The following is a 21,226-nucleotide window of genomic DNA, read 5'->3' on the forward strand; positions in this document are numbered from 1 at the left end:
ATAAAGTCCCCAAAGAGATGAAGATTACTTTGCTTGGTCAGGCACAAGGTTCAGCATCCCCAATAAGTTTAAGCCTCATAGAGCACTCTAAGAAACTGCATGCTCCATTATCCACACTCTAAAACTGTCTGGTATGCTGGATGGAAAGGACCATGTAGGACTATTAGCAGGCAGTGATTAATGTCCTTGCTCACCTACAACCATAGAGTGAAGTTACATCACTACTGTGAAGATAACCAGTTTTAAAGCTGTGGACTTGAATGAGATTTAAAGAAAATTACCTGAGAGCAAGTTTTTCTAAGCCTTCATGTAAATTGGTAATTATCTACAGAGACTCCCATTGCCTACTTGCCCTTTATCATGGAGGACATGTTGTGTTTAAGTTGAATATGGGTCTGAACTGAAAGCAGTCACAGCCAAACAATATAGATAAATGTACACAGAGTATTAAAATTGATAAAATCCACATAAGGAGAAACAAAAGCTTAAATTGCTTAAGTAACTTGTCCCAAACCACTAGGTTTGGCAGTGATAGAGGCCAGGTTTTCCAACCCTTGCTTCTCTACGTTGTTTCACAGAGAATATTTTTTTAATTCTGATGATACAATTAAGATGATCTCAAGTCTTATTTCTTTAGTGAAATCTTTCAACGGCTTCCTTCTATGTTTTTAAAGAAAATATGACATCTTTTCCATCTCCTGCAATGCCCTTTGTGCACAGTTAGGCCCCAGCCTGTTTACGCTTATTTCCTACCAGAAGGCTGCAGTCACACCTGTGGTCTTACTGTTCTGTATATAGTCACTGTTTTCACTTCAGCGTTTTTGCGATTTGCTGTTTGCTTTGTTTGTACTTTTATCCCCAGATATTCACATGATTTATCTGGCCCAGTCCTTTCAGGAGATATTCACACACACTCACATGAACACACTCACACACAACACACTTATACACAGTCACACTTATACTCTTTTATTATCCTTTGTCCCCTACTGTATTTTTCTCCTTCTTAGCAATGATATCAGAGTATGTATACATCTGATTTTTTTTTCTCTGTAGAATGAGGGAAGAATCTTGACTCTTTCATTTACTACTGAGTTTCCAAAGGCTAGGACAGTGCTCAGCATATAGTAGGTTCCCATTACGTATTAAACAAATCTATGTAGAAATGTCACACTGTGAGAAACCTTTCCATATAAGATATCCATTCATCAAATGGTGAAGGAGGTAAAGTAAGAAGAGAGTCAAATATAGAGCTGGAAGGGTCATGACCTTAAAGGACAAAATTTGCATTTGACTTTAAAATAAATATGGAGCTACAGAAGGCTTTTAAACAGAGAAGGACATTCTCTTTCTGGGCACCTGGGAGTGCCATATGTGAGCCTTAGAATTAACTCTAGGCCATTCCAAAGATGTGAAAAGAGGTTTTGATTTTTTTTTTTTTTTTTGAATGTGTGAAGATATACATGGCCCTCCATCAGTTTCTGATGGGAAATGTAACTGGACATTGTTTTCCTTTCTCACATGTGGCAGGTGCCCCCACCCTACCATCCTGGACCCTGATATTATTTCATCATTCTCTGCAGAAAACATTTCTTTGACAAGCAAGCTGTGTGGGATCTTCCTCCCATCCATTCACTTCTTTTCATGTTTTCAATCTATAGGAAGCTCAATGTCAAACCCTTTGAGAAATTTATTGGGATTCAATGAAATCTGAAGTCTTACAGCTGCCAAATAAAAGGGAAAATAAAAATAGATATCTTCTTCTTCTAGGCGTATACCAGATGTCTGTGTCAGAAGCAGCTGTCCCAGGGGAGGAAGTGGGAAGAGTGAAGGCTAAAGATCCAGACATTGGAGAAAATGGCTTAGTCACGTACAATATTGTTGATGGAGATGGGATGGAATTGTTTGAAATCACAACGGACTATGAAACACAGGAGGGCGTGGTGAAACTGAAAAAGGTGAGTTAGGGTGAGGAATCAGATGTGGCAGCAGTGTGGCCTGCTTTGTCAGGACAACACTGCAGGAAACAGAGTTGAAGGCTAAAAACTGAGAATATGGACAACTGAGGGCTGGACCTCAGACTTTGCAATTGAGCTTTGAGCTTTTGGGGAGATAACAGAACTATATTCCAGAGAGAGCTGGCAGAAGGGACTGATGGTGCCTACCTGAGATTGATTGTTAGTTTTTATACAACTTAGGGACTATAGTCAATAATAATGTAATATCTTGCTATTGTGACAGATGAAAATCAGACTTACCATTTTGAAATGTATAGAAATATCAAATTACTATGTTGTGCACCAGGAACTAGGATGGTATTGTAGGTCAGTTATTCTTCAAAAACAAACCAAAACAGACTCATGGACAAAGAGATCGGATGTGTGGTTACCAGAGGTAGAGGACGGAGAAAGGGGAAGTTGGATGAAGGCAGTCAAAATGGAAAAACTCCTATTTATAAAATGAATGAGTATTAGGGATATAATTAATACTGCTGCAGGTTATATATGAAAGTTGTTCAGTGAGTAAATCCTTAGAGTTTTCATCAAAAAGAAATTTTTGCTTTTTATTTTGTATCTATATGAGATGGTGAATGTTCACTAAACTTACTGTGGTAATGAGTTCATGATGTATGAAAGTCAGATTTATGCTGTATATCTTAAACTTATACAGTGCTGTATATCAATTATATCTCAGTAAAACTGGAAGAAAGAGGTGGGGATGATAATACTTGCCTTGAGATTACTGATTAGTTCTTGTATGACTTGGCACAGTTTCCTCAGGAGAAGAAAGATGTCTAGATAAATCTAGATTTTGGAGAAGCAGTCCTCAGCATGCATGATGTTTCCTCGTTAGATCTGCCGAGCTGAGTCTACTAATATAGGTTTTCCAGAACTTTTCCCATCTCAAACATCCAAGGTCTGTTACATTGTTGGGCCTTCTATGAAACTTGAACCAATCCTCTGCTCAATTTTCTCTCAGAACTGAGCCTGAGAAACAAAAATAATGGATCTTCCCTCACAGTCAGCTAAATTGTTGCTAAAAATGTGTTCCTGGGATTAATTCATTACAAAGATGAGCTTATTGTTTTTTCTTGTTTTGTTTTTTTTTTAATCTGACATTTACTCAATTCTAAATATTGGCCAAAGACAGCCTGTGACTCATACTAACTTTTGCTTATTTTATATGATGAAAATCATATAAAAAGTAGATGGTAGTATCCCAGTGGGCAGTGATACCTTAGTTTAATTATGAGGAGGCTGGGGCTCAGAGAGGTTAAATAATTTAATCCTGTTGTAATCGCACAGCTAGCAATTTAAAGACATGGAATTCAAAATTAGTGTATTCTGGAACATCTTCCCACTCGAGGCATTTTGGAAATAGCTGGACCAAAAAGGTTTTATAAAAGACAGCCAGATTTGATTCGCTTTCAATGGATATTCTAATAAAATGCTTACCCCCCGATATACCACTTGAGAAATCAATACCTCTCCATCATTAAAGTATATGGAGTATCAAATCTGAATTGGATGATGGAATTACCTTGGTTTTAATCAAACATTCATTTTCAACTTGGTTTTGTAGCCTGAATATTAAGCTCCTTGGTATGATGGGAAAGATTGGACTGGAACACTGATGAAAAAATTAATTTCAAGAATCAACAAAGAGTTCAGCTGCTGGAGAGGAGGCAAGGGTGGGATGGGGGAGATTCCTGGGAGGAATCTTTTAGTAAAGGGAGCAGGGAGAGATGTGTTCTCGGAAGCCCACTTTTCACAACATACGAAAGCAATGTTTGTTGGGTTTGGGAGAAATATGAGGGGACCCAAAGAAAAGGAAAGTAGAAGTGACTCTGTCATAAAAGGGTATGGAAGTTGGGGTAAACTCTGGATATATGGAAAAATCAACATTAGTGATGATGAATGGTATAGTCACCGAAGCCTAATCACCAGCCACAAGGGGCTGGGATAATCACTCCCTCTGGCTTCTCCTCTGGAAAAGTAGCTGTGTGAATTGGCCTGTAGCACACAGCTGTCAACTTGCTTTGTTAATTAATATGACTATCCCTCCTGCCTGACACTGACATACAAACAGTGACATCGGCGATTCCTGCACCCATCCTTGGCTGTTCAAGTAACTGGGTAGTTGGTTATGCTAAGGTTGTCACCTGTTTTCAGTGTATTCAGGGTATAAACACACACTGTGTCTCTAAAATCTGAAACATTTAAATCACCCCATGGAACTAACACATCGCAAATGAGCTCTCTGCATATGATTAATTTGCACATTTCCCCCCAATTCAATGTGTTTATTTCAGGCAAAGGAATAATCTTCCATAAAGCACTGATGTTTAGGTTGAAAACAGAGTAGGATGTTCTTTCATTTGTAAAAGAACATTTGCTTAAACTTATAGCATGAAGTTCTAACTGTCCAGGAGGAAACAAAATATTGAGAGGTGAATTTAATAGAGAAAAATGATGGATCCTTATAGGAAGCCTTATATATTATTTAATAATATAAGGAGATGTAGAGAGACTCATGAAAATATTTTTGCCTTTTAAAAATACTCTCTAATATAGTTTTTTTTTCACTTGTTTCTTAATTCATTCAACTTATTTTTCTACCAAGAGTGATTGAGTTTTTATTATTTGTCAGGCAGGCCCTTTGTGAGAGGCTGGACATCTAAAATTGAAGAAACAGAGTTCTGGTCACAAGGAGATCAGAATTTAACAGGACAGTTAAGCAAAAAAGACAATTAAAATAGAGGGGGTGTTTCTGACCCTTGAGATTGTTAACATTTCAGGACAGAGACTTCTTTGTTGTAGGGGGCAGTTCTGTGCATCATATGGTGTTTAGCAACATTCCTGACCTCTTCTTACTTGATGTCAGAAAGCACACACCCAGCCCCATCAGCTGTAATGATAAAATATAGCTCCAGACAAAAACTAATATTCCCTGGGGTGAGGTATAGCAAAATCACTTCCTGGTTGAGAAGCAACTGTGATAACGCGTGATAGTATCTATGAATATGGGTCACGTATGACCGCTTACAGGGAGCAGTTCTAGAGCTAAGTGTTCATAAGTGAGTAGGAATTTATCAAATGGATAAGGAGAGAAGGATCAGAGAAAACAAGTGCCTGAAGGGCTGGTCTTGATGAAAACAGGACACACTTAAGAAACTTGAGTAAGTTCAGTCTTGAGGGTTTTGAGATGAATACAGTGGGGCCAGTTGAAAAAAATCTTGCTGGAATTCAAGAGAGAAATTACAAAGACTGGAAGAAGGCAGAAGAGATGAACGTAAAGAATTCAAGAGTTACTTAGGAGTTATTCATGTATTGAATGGGCTTCCCTGGTGGCTCAGGTGGTAAAGAATCTGCCTTCAATGCAGGAGACCCGGGTTCAATGCCTAGGTTGGGAAGGTCCACTAGAGAAGGGAAAGGCTACCCACTCCAGTATTCTTGCCTGGAGAATTTCATGGACAGAAAAGAAGCCTGAAGGGCTCCAGCCTATGGGCTTGCAAAGAGTGGACATGACTGAGTGAGTAACACTTTCACTTTCTTGTACTGAATAGCTTGAAAAGTGAAAGTGAAGTTGCTCAGTCATGTCCGACTCTTTGCAACCTCATGGACTGTACCCTATGAGGCTCCTCCGTCCATGGAATTTTCTAGGCAAGAATACTGGAGTGGGTTGCCATGCCCTTCTCCAGGGGATCGTCCCGACCCAGATATGGAACCCGGGTCTCCCGCATTGCAAGCAGACGCTTTTGAAAGTAGTAAATATTTCTTGAATACCTTGTGTCAGACACAGTAAGTGTCAGGCTTATAATAGCACGTAAGAGAGAGAGAGCCAAAGGAGCTGCCTTCGAGATATTGAGATGATCTCTGTGTGAAGAGCTGAAGAAGAACCAGTGCAGAGTAAAAATAAGACCTGTAGGTGGCTTGGTGGACTTAGGAAAATCCGATGCTGCAACAGCTTTGACTGAGTGGGATTCCCAGTTATCACTGAGAGATCTCTTCATGGTCTCTGAGGTATTCACTTTCAAACAAATAAACTCCTTGTAAAGCAGTGAGAGAGCAGCATTAGAAGGCATTTTAAATATTTTTAAAATAAACATTTTAATAAAGCCACTTTTATGCCTGATTATGGCTTCCCCAGTGGCTCAGTGGTTAAAAAAAAAAAAAAAAAAAAACAGACTGCCTACAATGCAGGAGCCACAGGAGACGTGGATTCGATCCTGGGTTGGAAAGATCCCCTGGAGGAGGAATGGAAACCCACTCCAGTATTCTTGCCTGGAGAATCCCCTGGACAGAGGAGCTGGTTGGCTATAGTCCATGGGGTCACAGAGTCAGACACAACTGAAGCTACTTAGCATGCATGCATGCATGCCTGATTATTTCTTTACATTCTCTGTCCACATATATATAGATGTGGATGTGTAACATTTAACACAGTTGCAGTCATGGAGTGACCAGATGTGTTAACTTAATAGCACACCGTAAACGTTTTACATGCTGTTATATAATATACATAATCATTTTTAATGACTGAATAACATCCCATCCTATTGATGGACCATTATTTCCTTAATAAAATCTCACAGTTGGATTTGGTGTTTTGTGTATATGTTTCCCAGGATTAGATATAACCACTCAATGATGGCTAAACAACATCATGCATTTTTGAATACTGTTTGTTTTGGTTTTCTGTTGAATTAATCCCTCAGGCAGGATTTTTAGAGGTGGGATTAGTAAACTTGGGAGTATTGAGATTTTTATGGCTTATGTAGTATGTTGCTTCATATAGCTTTATTTCAACTACTCATAATATGGATCGGGAAACTACCTTAAATCTATTTTGGAAGGATGCAGGGAATAAATTAGAGGCAGATGCTTAAATGTTGTCCATCCATAAACTCTGCTTTCCTTTCAGTCACAGTGATCGGTGCCTGCTATCACTTGGTATAGTCTTTCCTGGGTGCTGGGGAGGCAGAGGTCAGCAAAGATCAACACAACTCCGTATAGTTCTTTGGGATGCTCCTCACCCAGCAGGGGTGGGGGACAAGGGACTGCAGATGGGCAATTAAGGGGCCAGACCAATCTGTCTGGGGGAGACTGGGAGGATTTCATAAGCCTGGGATGACTACCAGAAGACAGTAAAATCTCACCAAACTAGAAAGGGTGTTCCAGACAAGCATTTGCAAAGATCTGGGGAGCTTTGCTCTAGATTCAGCGAGTACCATTCAAACTATACTATACCAACCTTAACATTAACAAGGCTTTCCAGTGGAAACAGTGCTCTGGGTCCTTAGGCATATACCTAAGTCAAGTTCAAAACATTCTGATACCAGGTGAATCAACAGATTATCTGAGAGAAGAAAATTTCTTCTTGCCTGGTCTCAGAACTATCATATTCATGTTTTTGATTTTGTCTAATAATCACAGAGATTTTTGAGGGATTACAGCAGTCTCACACCTTCAGCCTAAAAATACCATTCCTTTCTGCTGTTCAGTAACCCAGTGAAGGACAAAGAGACTGCTGGGGAACATGAAACAGCTGGGGACAGATTTTGCTTCAAGAAAAGAGAGTGTTCTCTGAATCTGGGGAGAAAAGTGTCAAGGGTGTTCAATGCTTTTAACCTTCCTGAAACTGGAACCATCCTCAGTTAGAATTCTGTAGAATTAGGTTAGGACTAAGCCCTATGATTATATGCCCCTTCAAAATAATACCAGGCAGATGACAGCAACACGGCAGGCAGATGCTAGCCTTAAAAGACCCAACTCTTTGCAAACATTTGGGAGTTCAGCATCATTCAGCGTGCTAATTAGAAAATTCTGTTTCCGGGCAGGAAGGCTTGTTTCTCCTCTGTGATTTTACTTTTCACCCGTTGCTGACTGATTCACAGAACCACCCCTCCTTCAGAATGTGGGAGTACTTACCATCAGTTTCTTGATAATGACAGCCATTCAAATGTTACTGCATTTTTTTTTTTTCATATCTGTGTAAAATCTATATTATTTATAATTGTTTTTCTTTCAATGGACTTTTATACAAATATACATTCTTTTAACTGGGAAGTACTCACACTGTCCTATATCACTTGCCATAAATAGGAAGTAACCTAAAAATGAATTCAGTCCAAACAAAGTGATGTCATTCCATTCTAGCTAGAGAGTTCTATCATAGTCTTTCAAAAGGGAGATTAGGAAACAAACAGGTATGTTAAAAATAAGTACTGAGATGTCCTTGATGTGTTTGGGAATGGAAGAATTGGAAAAGGGGTAATAGTATCAGTAATTAGGATAATGTTATTCAAAAATCCCACCCACTCAAATTACCCATAAACCATGTTAAGTCAGATTATGGACCACTGCTGGTAAGATTTCTAGACTTTGAGAAATGCTCTGTGGTCAGAAAGTTTAAAAATGAGACTGTTAATATGATTTAGCCAGAGTGTGTATGGGTAGAGGGGAGAGTCATCTAACAAGACATCTCTTTTTTCTCTAACTAAAATTCATTGAGTATTTTTATTACCAAGATTCTTAGTACTTTTCAGGATGGGCTACAACATTTATTTTGTAATGTTTTAATTCCTTTCCTTAAGTGATTTTAGTGACTGAATCGGGAAGCCTTAGTGTGTTCAGAGAATGTGGTTCATTTTAGATGATGGGGTCCTTCTGAGTCTGCTATGCTCCTAGAACTACCCACTAAACACATTCCAAGTTTTAACAATTGATTTGTCTGATTTTCTGACCAAATGGCTTAGGTAATTGGATATTGAATATACACTGATTTTCTCTCTTTGAACAACTATTCATGCTGCCCTATAAAAACAATCAGGTCTTTCTTTCTCATTATTCTTTCAAGGAATTGGTTGTCAATCTTCTCTTCTTTTTTGCCAGCCTGTAGATTTTGAAACCAAAAGAGCATACAGCTTGAAGGTAGAGGCAGCCAACGTGCACATTGACCCAAAGTTCATCAGCAATGGGCCTTTCAAGGACACCGTGACGGTCAAGATTGCAGTAGAAGATGCTGACGAGCCCCCTATGTTCTTGGCCCCAAGTTATATCCATGAAGTCCAAGAAAATGCAGCCCCTGGCACTGTGGTGGGGAGAGTGCATGCCAAAGACCCTGATGCTGCCAACAGCCCCATAAGGTACAGAGAAACTTATTTTTAAAGTCTGGATGGGGAATTCTAGAGGCAAGAGGTTTTAGGAAAGTCCTACAGGAGCCACATCCTTCAGTCTCAAGAAAGGTCCAAGATATCATCCAATGTAAACAAGATGAAGACTTAGGAGACATGAAAATTCTACTCCAGTTATTTGGATAGACTCATTCAAGCTCCATAATTTCTGGAGCAGATTTCCTGGTTATACTAGGTGATATAACCCTTATCTTCACGCGTCTGTCTCAGAACTGTGGTGAAATATAAATAATGGTTGTGAAATAATAACTGTAATTCTAATTTATTGAATACCTTTTTATGCTCCAGTTACTTCATTAAGGGGAATCAGACACATAAACTAATTTATCCTCTCAACATTATTTTATAGGAATTATTATCCCTTAAGCTGAGACAAAAATGGGGTTCTGCAGGACAAAGTGACTTAACCAAAGAACGCAGACAGTGATCAGGGGGCTCAGAAAGCTAAGCCCATCTGTTTAACTACTGAACACTGTGAAGAGAAAATAAAGTGACCCTCAAATTTAGAGTGCTTTTCTTATCATGAATACATTTTTGTGACTTAGAAAAGAAAACTAGAAAACAGAACCCTGCCTCCCCTGTCTCCCCAACCTGAGCTAGCAACCAATGAGGTTGATGATGAAGATGAGACAGTGATGAGAAAGAAGCTGACCGGAAGGAAGCTTGAGTCGTACACTCAAGGCATGTCTATATAAGGCAGGAATGGAAACTCATCTAAAACCTGCCCTGGACTGGATTCTAGCAGGTGTTTATCCTTCCATGGCCACTCCCCTAACTCCGTTCTTGCTTAGATTCCTTCCTCTGCCTCCTCATGGTCTCCCTACCCTCAGACTACCACCTACCTTTCCATCATCCTGTAGCAAGACTGATCCAAACATCATATCGTGCTTCAGTTAAACAGCAACAACAAAAAAGTCAATGATCAAATTGTTTCTCATTGTCTCATAGTCCAAAATAATCTCAAGTCTCTCAGTTGGCTTAAGCTCTTCTTCAAGTCCCTCCCCACCCCCACCCCTCAGTTACTGCTGGTCTCTCTGCTTTCTTCCTCTCCCTTCTCACCAGACTCTCAGTTGCAGCTAGACTAGGCTATTTCCTGTCCTTTTCTAGTTCCTGACCTTTGTATGTTCTTCCTTCTGTCTGGAGCTCTCTCCCTCGTCCTTTCCAGCTTGCAACACGGTACTCATTTTTCCTACCTCCACTTAGGTGTCATGTCCTCTAGGAGTTCTCCCAGGCACCCTAAGATAGATCAGATGCAGCTTCTACCTCACAGCTCTTACCATGCTGCATCACAGCGACAGCATACACTGTGTTGCCATTGGCATACTCAAAGAGGGCCAGGGATATGTCTGTCTAGGATATGTCTGTCATGGGTTGATAAGTTACAGCCCACAGAACAGGCCACCATCTGCATTTTGAGGAACCTCTATACTGCTTTCCATGACAGCTGTATCTTGAACAGACATCTGAACTCCCATGTTCACTGTAGCATTATTCACAATCGACAAGCTATGGAAGGAATCTAAATTTCCATTGAGAAATGAATGGACAAAGAAATACTAATATATCTATATAATAGAGTATTATTTAGCCTGAAGAAAGAAAATTTTGCCCATGGTGATAACATATGTGTATTTGGAGGATACTATGCTAAATGATGAATACTATGCTAAATGACAAAGGTCTATATAGTCAAAGCTATGGTTTTTCCAGTAGTCATGTATGGATGTGAGAGCTGGACCATAAAGAAGGCTGAATGCTGAAGAATTGATGCTTTCGAATTGTGGTGCCGGAGAAGTCTTGGGAGTCCCTTGGGCAGCAAGGAGATCAAACCAGTCAATCCTAAAGGAAAGCAACCCTGAATATTCATTGGAAGGACTGATGCTGAAGCTGAAGCTCCAATACTTTGGCCATCTGATGTGAATAAATGACTCGCTGGAAAAGACTCTGATGCTGGGAAAGATTGAGGGCAGGAGGAGGAGGCAGCAGAGGACGTGATGGTTAGATAGCATCACTAACTCAGTGGGCATGAGTTTGAGCAAACTCCAGGAGACAGTGAAGGATAGGGAAGCCTGGCGTGCTGCAGTCCAAGATGTAGCAAAGAGTTGAACACAATTTAGCAAGTAAACAACAACAACCACTAAATGAAATAAGCTGGACTCAGAAAGACATATATAGCATGTTACTCATACGTGGAATCTAAAAAAGTCTAATTGATAGATAGTAGAACAGTGGTTGCCAGGATCTAGAGAGTAGGGGAAATGGGGGGGGGGATATTGACCAGCATGGTAACTATAGTTAATAATAATGTATTGTGGACTTGACATTTACAAAGAGAGTAGATCTTAAGGGTTCTTGCCCCCAGCCCCACACACAAACACACACACAGACACACATACACAAATGGTAAGTATGCGAGGAGGCAATGAATATGTTAATTAGTTTGATCATGGTAATCATTACACAAGGTATACTTATTTTGAAACATCATGTTGTACTACGAACAAAGCCAGTGGAAGTGATGGAATTCCAGTTGAGCTAATTCAAATCCTGAAAGATGATGCTGTGAAAGTGCTGCACTCAATAAGCCTGCAAATTTGGAAAACTCAGCAGTGGCCACAGGACTGGAAAAGGTCAGTTTTCATCCCAATCCCAAAGAAAGGCAATGCCAAAGAATGCTCAAACTACCACACAATTGCACTCATCTCACACACTAGTAAAGTAATGCTCAAAATTCTCCAAGCCAGGCTTCAGCAATACGTGAACCATGAACTTTGAGATGTTCAAGCTGGTTTTAGAAAAGGCAGAGGAACCAGAGATCAAATTGCCAACATCCGCTGGATCATCGAAAAAGCAAGAGAGTTCCAGAAAAACATCTATCTCTGTTTTATTGACTATGCCAAAGCCTTTGACTGTGTGGATCACAATAAACTATGGAAAATTCTTCAAGAGATGGGAATACCAGACCACCTGACCTGCCTCTTGAGAAACCTGTATGCAGGTCAGGAAGCAACAGTTAGAACTGGACATGGAACAACAGACTGGTTCCAAATAGGAAAAGGAGGACGTCAAGGCTGTATATTGTCACCCTGCTTATTTAACTTATTTGCAGAGTACATCATGAGAAATGCTGGGCTGGAGGAAGCACAAGCTGGAATCAAGATTGCTGGGAGAGATATCAATAACCTCAGATATGCAGATGACACCACCCTTATGGCAGAAAGTGAAGAGGAACTAAAAAGCTTCTTGATGAAAGTGAAAGAGGAGAGTGAAAAAATTGGCTTAAAGCTCAACATTCAGAAAACTAAGATCACGGCATCTGGTCCCATCACTTCATGGGAAATGGATGGGAAAACAGTGGAAACAGTGTCAGACTTTATTTTTTGCGGCTCCAAAATCACTGCTGATGGTGATTGCAGCCATGAAATTAAAAGACGCTTACTCCTTGGAAGGAAAGTTATGACCAACCTAGATAGCATATTAAAAACCAGAGACATTACTTTGCCACAAAGGTCCATCTAATCAAGGCTATGGTTTTTGAGAGTTGGATGGTGAAGAAAGCTGAGTGCCACAGAATTGATGCTTTTGAACTGTGGTGTTGGAGAAGACTCTTGAGAGTCCCTTGGACTGCTAGGAGATCCAACCAGTCTATCCTAAAGGAGATCAGTCCTGGGTGTTCATTGGAAGGACTGATGTTGAAGTTGAAACTCCAATACTTTGGCCACCTCATGCAAAGAGTTGACTCATTGGAAAAGACCCTAATGCTGGGAAGGATTGGGGACAGGAGGAGAAGGGGACGACAGAGGATGAGATGGCTAGATGGCATCACTGACTCAATGGACATGAGTTTGGGTAAACTCTGGGAGTTGGTGATGGACAGGGAGGCCTGGCATGCTGTGGTTCATGGGTTTGCAAAGAGTTGGACACGAATGAGTGACTGAACTGAACTGAACTGTTGTTAGACATTAAATACAGATGATTTTTTTTTCTTATTGATCATACCTCAATAAAGCTGGGAAGAAAAGTAAGTATATCTGAATATGAAAAAAAATATATCACAGTGGAGTTTTTCTATTTATACAAAAAAAAAATGCTGACAGGGCAGAAGGAAGTCCCAAATATAAATGTTGTTCAGTTGCCTTTAAGTCTTTGAACATTGCCCCTCTGAGGAGAAAGGAAGACAGTTTTCTTGGCTCCAGACAACCCTGCACTAAGTTATATAAGTTAATCCTCAGACAACCTTGACACAGTGATCGCTTTAGGATCCAATAGATGGAAACACTGGAGCTCAAAGTGCTGACGTGAATTACTCAAAGTTACATGACCAGTCAGTATTGGAGACTGGATTTTAACCCGGATCTGCCTTGGTCGGTTTACTCTGGCTGAAGAGGCACTAATGGAAAGATTTCCCAGGAAAGTTTGAGTACTCTGCTCTGTATGCAAGAAGATACATTATGTAACAACTGAGGAGCTTGATAGCACTTTTAAACTACTCAAAATTTGTCATGGTGTTAATTTTAAATGAATTAGCTTTGCCCTAGAATATTGAGGTACATTAGCAGTGATTTAAAAGTGATGACGTAAAAACACATGGAACAACCGCTCCTTTCCTTGGCACCTCATTATTTCCAGGGATCTACATCTGTGATTGGTTATTTGGGTCATATTTTCAATGGAAGCAATTCTGTGTGTGAAAGCATTTTTCATGTCTATAATTATCCAAAGATGCTCATTACTGCCCTTGAACCAACTTCCCTCACCCACTCAGGTCCTAGTTCTTAGAACTACCAAACAATTCATAGAAAAACATTTAAAGTTTTTTATTCGGTAAGCTTTCTAGCCAGACTACCTACTTTCCTGAGTGCTTATCTTTATCTTTAAGGGAATTTGTGTCCTTGGACATACAGGTAGGGCCTTATAGTGTCACCCAAACTCTTAGCTGCTTGGAAATTTTTGCAAATCTTTCTTCTCAGACTCTAGCATTAGAGACCCTTTCTTCACCATTGCCTTCTTGAAATATTCTTTCCTCTTAGATTCATTGCCGATAACCTCTTCATGCCTCAGACATACATGGTGTCTTTGCTAGTTTTCCATCCCAGCCTGGTGGGCTGCTGTCTGTGGGGTTGCACAGAGTCGGACACGACTGAAGCGACGCAGCAGCAGCAGCAGCATCCCAGCCCAGGCACTGAGGACTCCCTGAGACTCAACCTTTGACCTCAGATTTTCTTTCTCCCTGTGTCCACTTATTTATAGTTTCATTCCATTCTGCTGTTTAAATTGAGTTAATGCTCCAGATTTTATGCCTTTAGACTGATCTTTCTCCCTGATTCTAATTCTGTACTTTTTCTGCTATCTGCTGTGCATTTTTACCCATTTCCTTTTTCCTTCCCTCGCTCATTCATTAGAAAGATATTTTTGAGCCTATACTTCTTGTGACATACTTAAAAAAGAAGAAGAAGAAGAAGATCAACTCTACTCCTGACTTTGTGAAACCTATGATAGAATTGAATCTTTCCTCTCCTGGCATGGCAGCATAGCCCTAGTAGAATTTCAGTCTCTCCTTCCTGCTAAGTTGACTTTGTTTTTTTATTTCCCTATGCCTCCCTCTCTGTGACACTCATGCTAAAAATTCTCTAGGACTCTCCCAGCTTCCCACAGATCTCCAAATATCAACTGAATCCTACTGGTTCTGTCTTTATCACATGGCCTTTCGTTCCCTCTGTCACTCCTACACCTAACGCTCTTATCACCTCATTTTCCATAAAAATTACATCAACTCCTTAAGTTTCCTCTGCTCCTTCCTCCACTCTCACTAGCTCAGACCACCTTGCCCACCCTATCATATTCATCATCCTGACGGTCTGATTCAGTCTATTTTTCCTCTGATCAAAAGCCCTTCATGATTTTTTCACTGGCTATAGGATGAAAGTCATACTCTGTAGACTGACATTTGAGAGCTTCCATGATCTATCCAGTGTGTAATAGTGGTGACAACAGCAAAAATCATAGCAGCTATATTTGTTGTTCTGTTTATTATTTGTGAGGCACTAGGTTATACATCTTCAACATCTATTATTTCATGTCATTCTCACAGAAGACCTTAAAGTTGGGTACTATTAATATTCTAGTTTAAGTGATAAGTAAGCTGAGATTAAAGAACTTAAGTGGCTTCTCCAGTATCACTTGATGTATATACAGTGGGACATGAACTTGTACCTAGGACTTTACAAAACCAAAATCCATGTACTCCACTTGTATAGAATAACACTTTGTTAATTATCTTTCTTCCCATGAGCCTGTCTTGTCATGTCAAGTAGATAGTAAACTCCCTGGTGTCAAGAAAAATATATTCTATTATTTTTTTCTCTTTTTTTCACATAGAGCTCTGCTTAGGGTTCAGTCAGCTCAATCACTGAGCCTCTACTGACATTTATGAGGTGTGTGATGGTTTATCTTCCGTTTTATCACTGGGGAAGGGGACTCATCATTCCATTCCCATAGGGAGCTGTGAAGTCAACGGTATCATGGATGAGCTCATGTATTATATTTTATAAAGTGCTGCTCCATACTTATTTCCTCTTTCTTGGAAAGAACATGATCTAGAACTGGAAGATCCAGGTTCTAATATTGGCTCCCCAGAAACAAGGAAATAGGTCATTTGCAGATCCCATCATTTGTAAATTGAAGAGATTAAACTCTGTGACACCCAGGGTCTTTGCTATCTCTAATATTCTTTGGTTGTATGGTTCTCAGTGAATGCCTTTAGACATATGTACAGCTGGCCATCTTTAGCCATGGATTCTGCATTGATGGTTTCCATATTGATGGATTCAACCAACTGCAGGTCCAAAATATTTTGGGGAAAGAAAGTCCAGAAAGTTCCGAAAAGCATAACTTGAATTTGTGGAACACCAGCAACTATTTACATAGCATTTACATTATATTAAGTATTTTAGTAATCTAGAGATAATTTAAAGTGTACAGGACGATATGGTAGGTTATATGCAAATATTACACCATTTTATATAAGAGACTTGAGCATCCATGGGTTTTGGTATCCTCAGGGATCCTGGATCCAGTCCCTCATGGAAGCCAATGGACAACAGTCAACACTTATTACAGCCACATCTCTAGTACATTATCCTGGGCAAGTTATTTTACCTTACTACACCTCAGTAAAGACCATTCCTCTTGACCCATATTATACCTCAACTTGCCCGGTAATATTCTAGAAATTCTCTGTCATTTTTTAGAAAAAAGCAAATTTTCTAGTGGACAGGAGTAGCTGAAAGCTTCCAACTATGCTGTTAGGCTTAGCAGGGGGTCATTAAAGTGTGGGGAGAATGCTCTACAAATGAATGGGCAAGCCTGCTTTACATATTTCACAATGGAATTGAGAACCAAGCTACCTGAGAACCGCTAAAACCAAACACATTGAATAAATTTACTCAAACTGTAGTTATCATTTTCCTTTAAGTATGAAGAAAACTGATTTTTTCCTGGACTGTGAATGATCTTTGATGATAACTTTAGGTAAACTTAAGAGTATTTAATATTTCATATGCAAAAATCTGGCAAAAGTTCCATACACTTGTGACTATCTGAGTAGTTTGGGAGCAAGGTAAACCCGCTTCCCAAATGCAGGTTCATAAATATTCATATGGTGGATGATTGTAGTAAATATGAAAAATATGCAGCCTGTTATTCCATTTCTCAATCAAATATGCAGCATGTTATTCTGTTTCTCAATCAAATATGCTAAACAGCTCTTTCATTCATTGTCCTGAATAAAGAATTCCAATGTGGCAAAATGATTTCTATAAAAGATTCATGTACGGAGTTTGAAAAGTAAATTTGATTAAAAAGAAAATCTAGCTCAAGCAAGTCATTGAAAAAGTTGCTTTAAATATAGCATGGAGAAAATATTCCAATATTAAGCTGCTTGGAATGTCTCAGTCTAATTGCTTCATTTGCATTCTGCTTAGGTATTCAATCGATCGTCACACTGACCTGGACAGGCTTTTCACTATTAATCCAGAGGATGGTTTTATTAAAACTACGAAACCTTTGGATAGAGAAGAAACTGCCTGGCTCAACATATCAGTTTTTGCAGCAGAAATCCGTAAGTATTATCCTAAGGGTTTTGATTCTACTTTGCCAAATATTATTCCTTCAGACTCTCTATATTCTGGAAAATAACAGATAGCTGAGATAGGACAAGTTTTTTTTTTTTTTTTTTTTTAGTCTTAAACATATTTTTCAGTCTTTAAAATTTATTTTTGGTCATCTATCTAGAAAGACATATAAGCAAATAGAGTTGTTTTCATTTTCTTTGGCAGAACTGGGTACAGGCTTGGCACATGAGCTGATAGCCTGTAGCATCTTGAAACTCTTCACCACCGCTGAAAGATTCCCCATTTTATCTGCAGCTTTGTTTAAACCCAGTGCAGTAGAATCCTTAGAGCCAAGATTTATGGGTTTTTGTTTACCTATAAGGGGCTTCCCTGGTGCTCAGATTGTAAAGAATCTGTCTGCAGTGCAGGAGACCCAGGATCAATCCTTGGGCCGGGAAGATTCCCTGGAAAAAGGAATGGCAACCCACTCCAGTATTCTTTCCTGAGAATTCCATGAACAAGGAGCCTGGCAGCTACAGTCCATGGGGTCACAAAAAGTCGAGGACCAGAGATTCTCAAACTTGATCATGCAGTGGATTATCACGAAGGGCTTGTTGTAACAAAGGTTTCTGGACCCCACTCTCAGAGCCTCTAATTCAGGTCTTGGGTTGGGTTTGAGAATTTTCATTTCTAACAAATTCCCAAATTGTTTGATGCTGTCCTGGGAACCCTCCTTTGAGAACTGCTGTTGTGGACTACACTCTGCGGAGCCAGGCTACACTATAAGTGTTTGGAATTAAACCTCAGCAGAAAGGGAAAAGTGGTTTCTTTCTTACTGGTCTAATGCTGGCCTTTATTCTAGGACATCACCCTCACACTGGACTTGGCATGCTTCAGGTTTTAGGTGACTTTTGTGCCAACAGTGCATTTGCCTGCAGGGCCTGAGTGAAGCTAAAGCTCACTCTTTCCCAGGAGTAACCTTGGACCAACGTGGATTCTTCCCTTGCACATGTTTACCTTCTGAATTCTCTCCTTTCAGACAACCGGCATCAGGAAGCCAAAGTCCCTGTGGCCATTAGGGTCCTTGACGTTAATGACAATGCTCCCAAGTTTGCTGCCCCTTATGAAGGCTTCATTTGTGAGAGTGACCAGACCAAGCCACATTCCAACCAGGTAATGCTGCCCTGCCCTGGCTAGGAGCAATCATTTAGAACCAGAGTTTGCTTTCGAGAGCATCCCTTGGAGAAACTTCCCAACTGCCCAAGAAGGCTTCAGAACCCTGGTTTAGCTCAGGAGCTAATTTCTCTAATTAAAATCAGGCTTCTTAGCCAGCCAGGAATTTTTGAATAAATGATGTGTCAATGTTAGCATGATTTATTTATGGGCCACCTTTCTCTTTCAGCCAATTGTTACAATTAGTGCAGATGACAAGGATGACACAGCCAATGGACCAAGATTTATCTTCAGTCTACCCCCTGAAATCATTCACAATCCAAATTTCACAGTCAGAGACAACAGAGGTTCGTACCAAGGTTCCTATGCGTTCAGAGAAGTAGAAATGGAAAACAAATGGCTTTTATATTGCAGAGCACAAGTATTTCCCCCTAATCTTAATAATGCCTTTCTGTTGAAGAATAAACAAGAAATAATAATGCCACCTTTATTTTGAGACGTGGGCTCATTTGGTGCATAGGAATAAGTGAGTCTATTTTTATTTTACTGTTTTTGTTGTTATTGTTGTTGTTGGCTTTGATATTCATGAAGTGCTGGGAAAACCAAGTGGGGACGCTTACAGGGTCAATATGCAAACAACTTCATTTTTTTTTTTTTTTTAAGAGGTTGATAAACCCTTAGGGGACAGTATGGCTTTATAAATATTGATATCAAGAAAAGCACTAAAAGAGATTAGTTCAACTTTGTAAGGCAATGTAATCTTTCAGCTGTCTTTCCCTTTCCAGCACAGTTTTATTGTAGTATGGTTGGGTACAGAGCTTGATACCTAAAGGTGGTTGTAGAATTATTGCCTGAAGGGCATTAGTCTCTCTGCTGTAAACATGGCAAAATTTGATGTGATTTCTACTTCTTATTTCATTAGTCAAGGAGATTCTAGACTTGCAAATTATTTGCAGTAGTTGTTTTTCGTTGTTGTTTTGTAGGCCCAAACAGTTCAGTCCCTGGACAAAGCAGGCAGCAGAGCCAAGATCAAAAAATAAGTTTCTTGACTCCTGGCCAGACTATTTTGGTCTGCACCTGCTCCTATAAGCCTGTGACAGTGCAAGTCTGTAAAAACAGGAAGACAAATGCCATGATTCAATATAGGAATAAAAGGTGGTCCTTCTTCACCCGTTTTCATTAGATACATGCTAGCTATGTGGGAGGTTATATATTGATTTCTTGGTGACTGAGATCAGGCTTATAGCTTCTTAAATTAAACTAATTACTATTACTTTTCTCATCACCGTTATCAGTGTTATCAATGTTATAAATACCCCTTAGTATGTTCTAGGGGCTTCCCCAGTGACTCAGTGATAAAGAATCTGTCTGTAATGCAGGAAATGTAGGCTCATTCCCTGGATCGAGAAGATCCTCTGGATGGGGAGATGGCAGCCCACTCCAGTATTCTTGCCTGGGAAATCCCATGGACAGAGGGGCCTGGTGGGCTATAGTCCATGGGGTGGCAAAGAGTCGAACATGACTTAGTGACTAAACAACCACCACAACAAACTATGTTGTAAACACCATGCCAAGATCCTTCCTGTACTCTATTAAATTTTCTTAACAGTAAGAATTATTATCACTCCCATTTTGAAGATGAGGAAAATGAGGGACAGGCCATTAAGTAAGTCAGCCAGGTGGGAGCGAGACCTAGATTTTAAACCTGGACTTTCAGAAGGCTAGAGGTGAAAGCCTGAACCACTGTGCCCTCCTGGGTAAATTATTAAAGCAGAGAAGTGTTTCCCATGCTCCTTGGATTTGAAGGGATATGGTCTAACATACTTTATTATTACTTCTTGGGCTGATTTGAGCATTTCATTATGATCCTTATATCTGTGTATTCATATAATCCCCAGTTTACATCTGAGGTCTCACTCCTGGATGTAATCCTGGCAACATCCCTATTTATCACTGGATACCTCCTGAAACAGCTGGTGTTTCTAGGCTTTTCTTATTGTGCCAACTTCACCTCCATCACCTGCCTTGTCTTCATTTTATGTGTTCTTTAATATTTAGTTGCTGTTAACCCTCTGAAAGCATTATACTAAGACCTATTGTTCTCTAGGGAGTTATAAATAGTTCACTTTGTCACAATACTTCACGGATGCCATCTATATTTTCAAGGAGATTATATTACCATGGAGAAGCCAACCTACTGCATGATCTGTTTCCCCTGCCCTTTCCTATAAGAAACTAATTCTATGTGGAGCCACCACTTTTGCACGGAATTGCTACTTTTTAAGAAAAATGCCTTTATTAACTATGGCAAACAGTTAATGAAAACTCCCATGTTTAGAGCTATTACAAAACCTTAAAGCAAATACAGTCCTATAATTATCATTTAATAGAGTTTCTTTCTACCAGCTCCTAAAAGTAATTACATATTGAAGTAATCCAAAAAGAGTAATCACATTCCACATCCTATTAATAGCCTACTGAGTTACCAAATTTCCCGGCTGAGACTGTTTTCCATAGAAAACATGAGATAATGGTTTATAGCATGCTGAGTAAAAGCATCAGCTTTCTCTCTCCTTGAGTGTTTACTTCCATTATGCCATGTAAATAATCAGGATTGTGTTTGCCTAAACTCTGTGGAAGCATTCGGCCTCTTTAAAAATATAAGAGGGGAAGCCATCTTAATATACACAAGCCTTTTATTTCATATTTTATCTTACTCTGTTCTACAGCATAGGAGCTTCAAAGA

General features: G+C 39.6%; 1 protein-coding gene across 4 annotated transcripts in view; it reads left to right on the plus strand.

Annotated features, from left to right (window-relative positions):
* Nucleotides 1-21,226, plus strand: part of CDH11 (cadherin 11) — a 152,317-nt gene that overhangs the window by 113,299 nt on the left and 17,792 nt on the right. For all 4 annotated transcript variants that reach the window (XM_081514483.1, XM_081514482.1, XM_081514484.1 and 1 more), the window contains exons 7-11: nt 1,771-1,958; nt 8,895-9,148; nt 17,179-17,315; nt 18,347-18,480; nt 18,710-18,827. In XM_081514483.1, coding sequence (XP_081370609.1) covers nt 1,771-1,958; nt 8,895-9,148; nt 17,179-17,315; nt 18,347-18,480; nt 18,710-18,827 — 831 coding nt within the window. The remainder of the gene's footprint in view (nt 1-1,770; nt 1,959-8,894; nt 9,149-17,178; nt 17,316-18,346; nt 18,481-18,709; nt 18,828-21,226) is intronic.

This window comes from Giraffa tippelskirchi, chromosome 7 (assembly GCF_054371585.1).
Source record: "Giraffa tippelskirchi isolate mGirTip1 chromosome 7, T2T-mGirTip1v1.2.pri, whole genome shotgun sequence".
Classification (NCBI taxonomy): domain Eukaryota; kingdom Metazoa; phylum Chordata; class Mammalia; order Artiodactyla; family Giraffidae; genus Giraffa; species Giraffa tippelskirchi.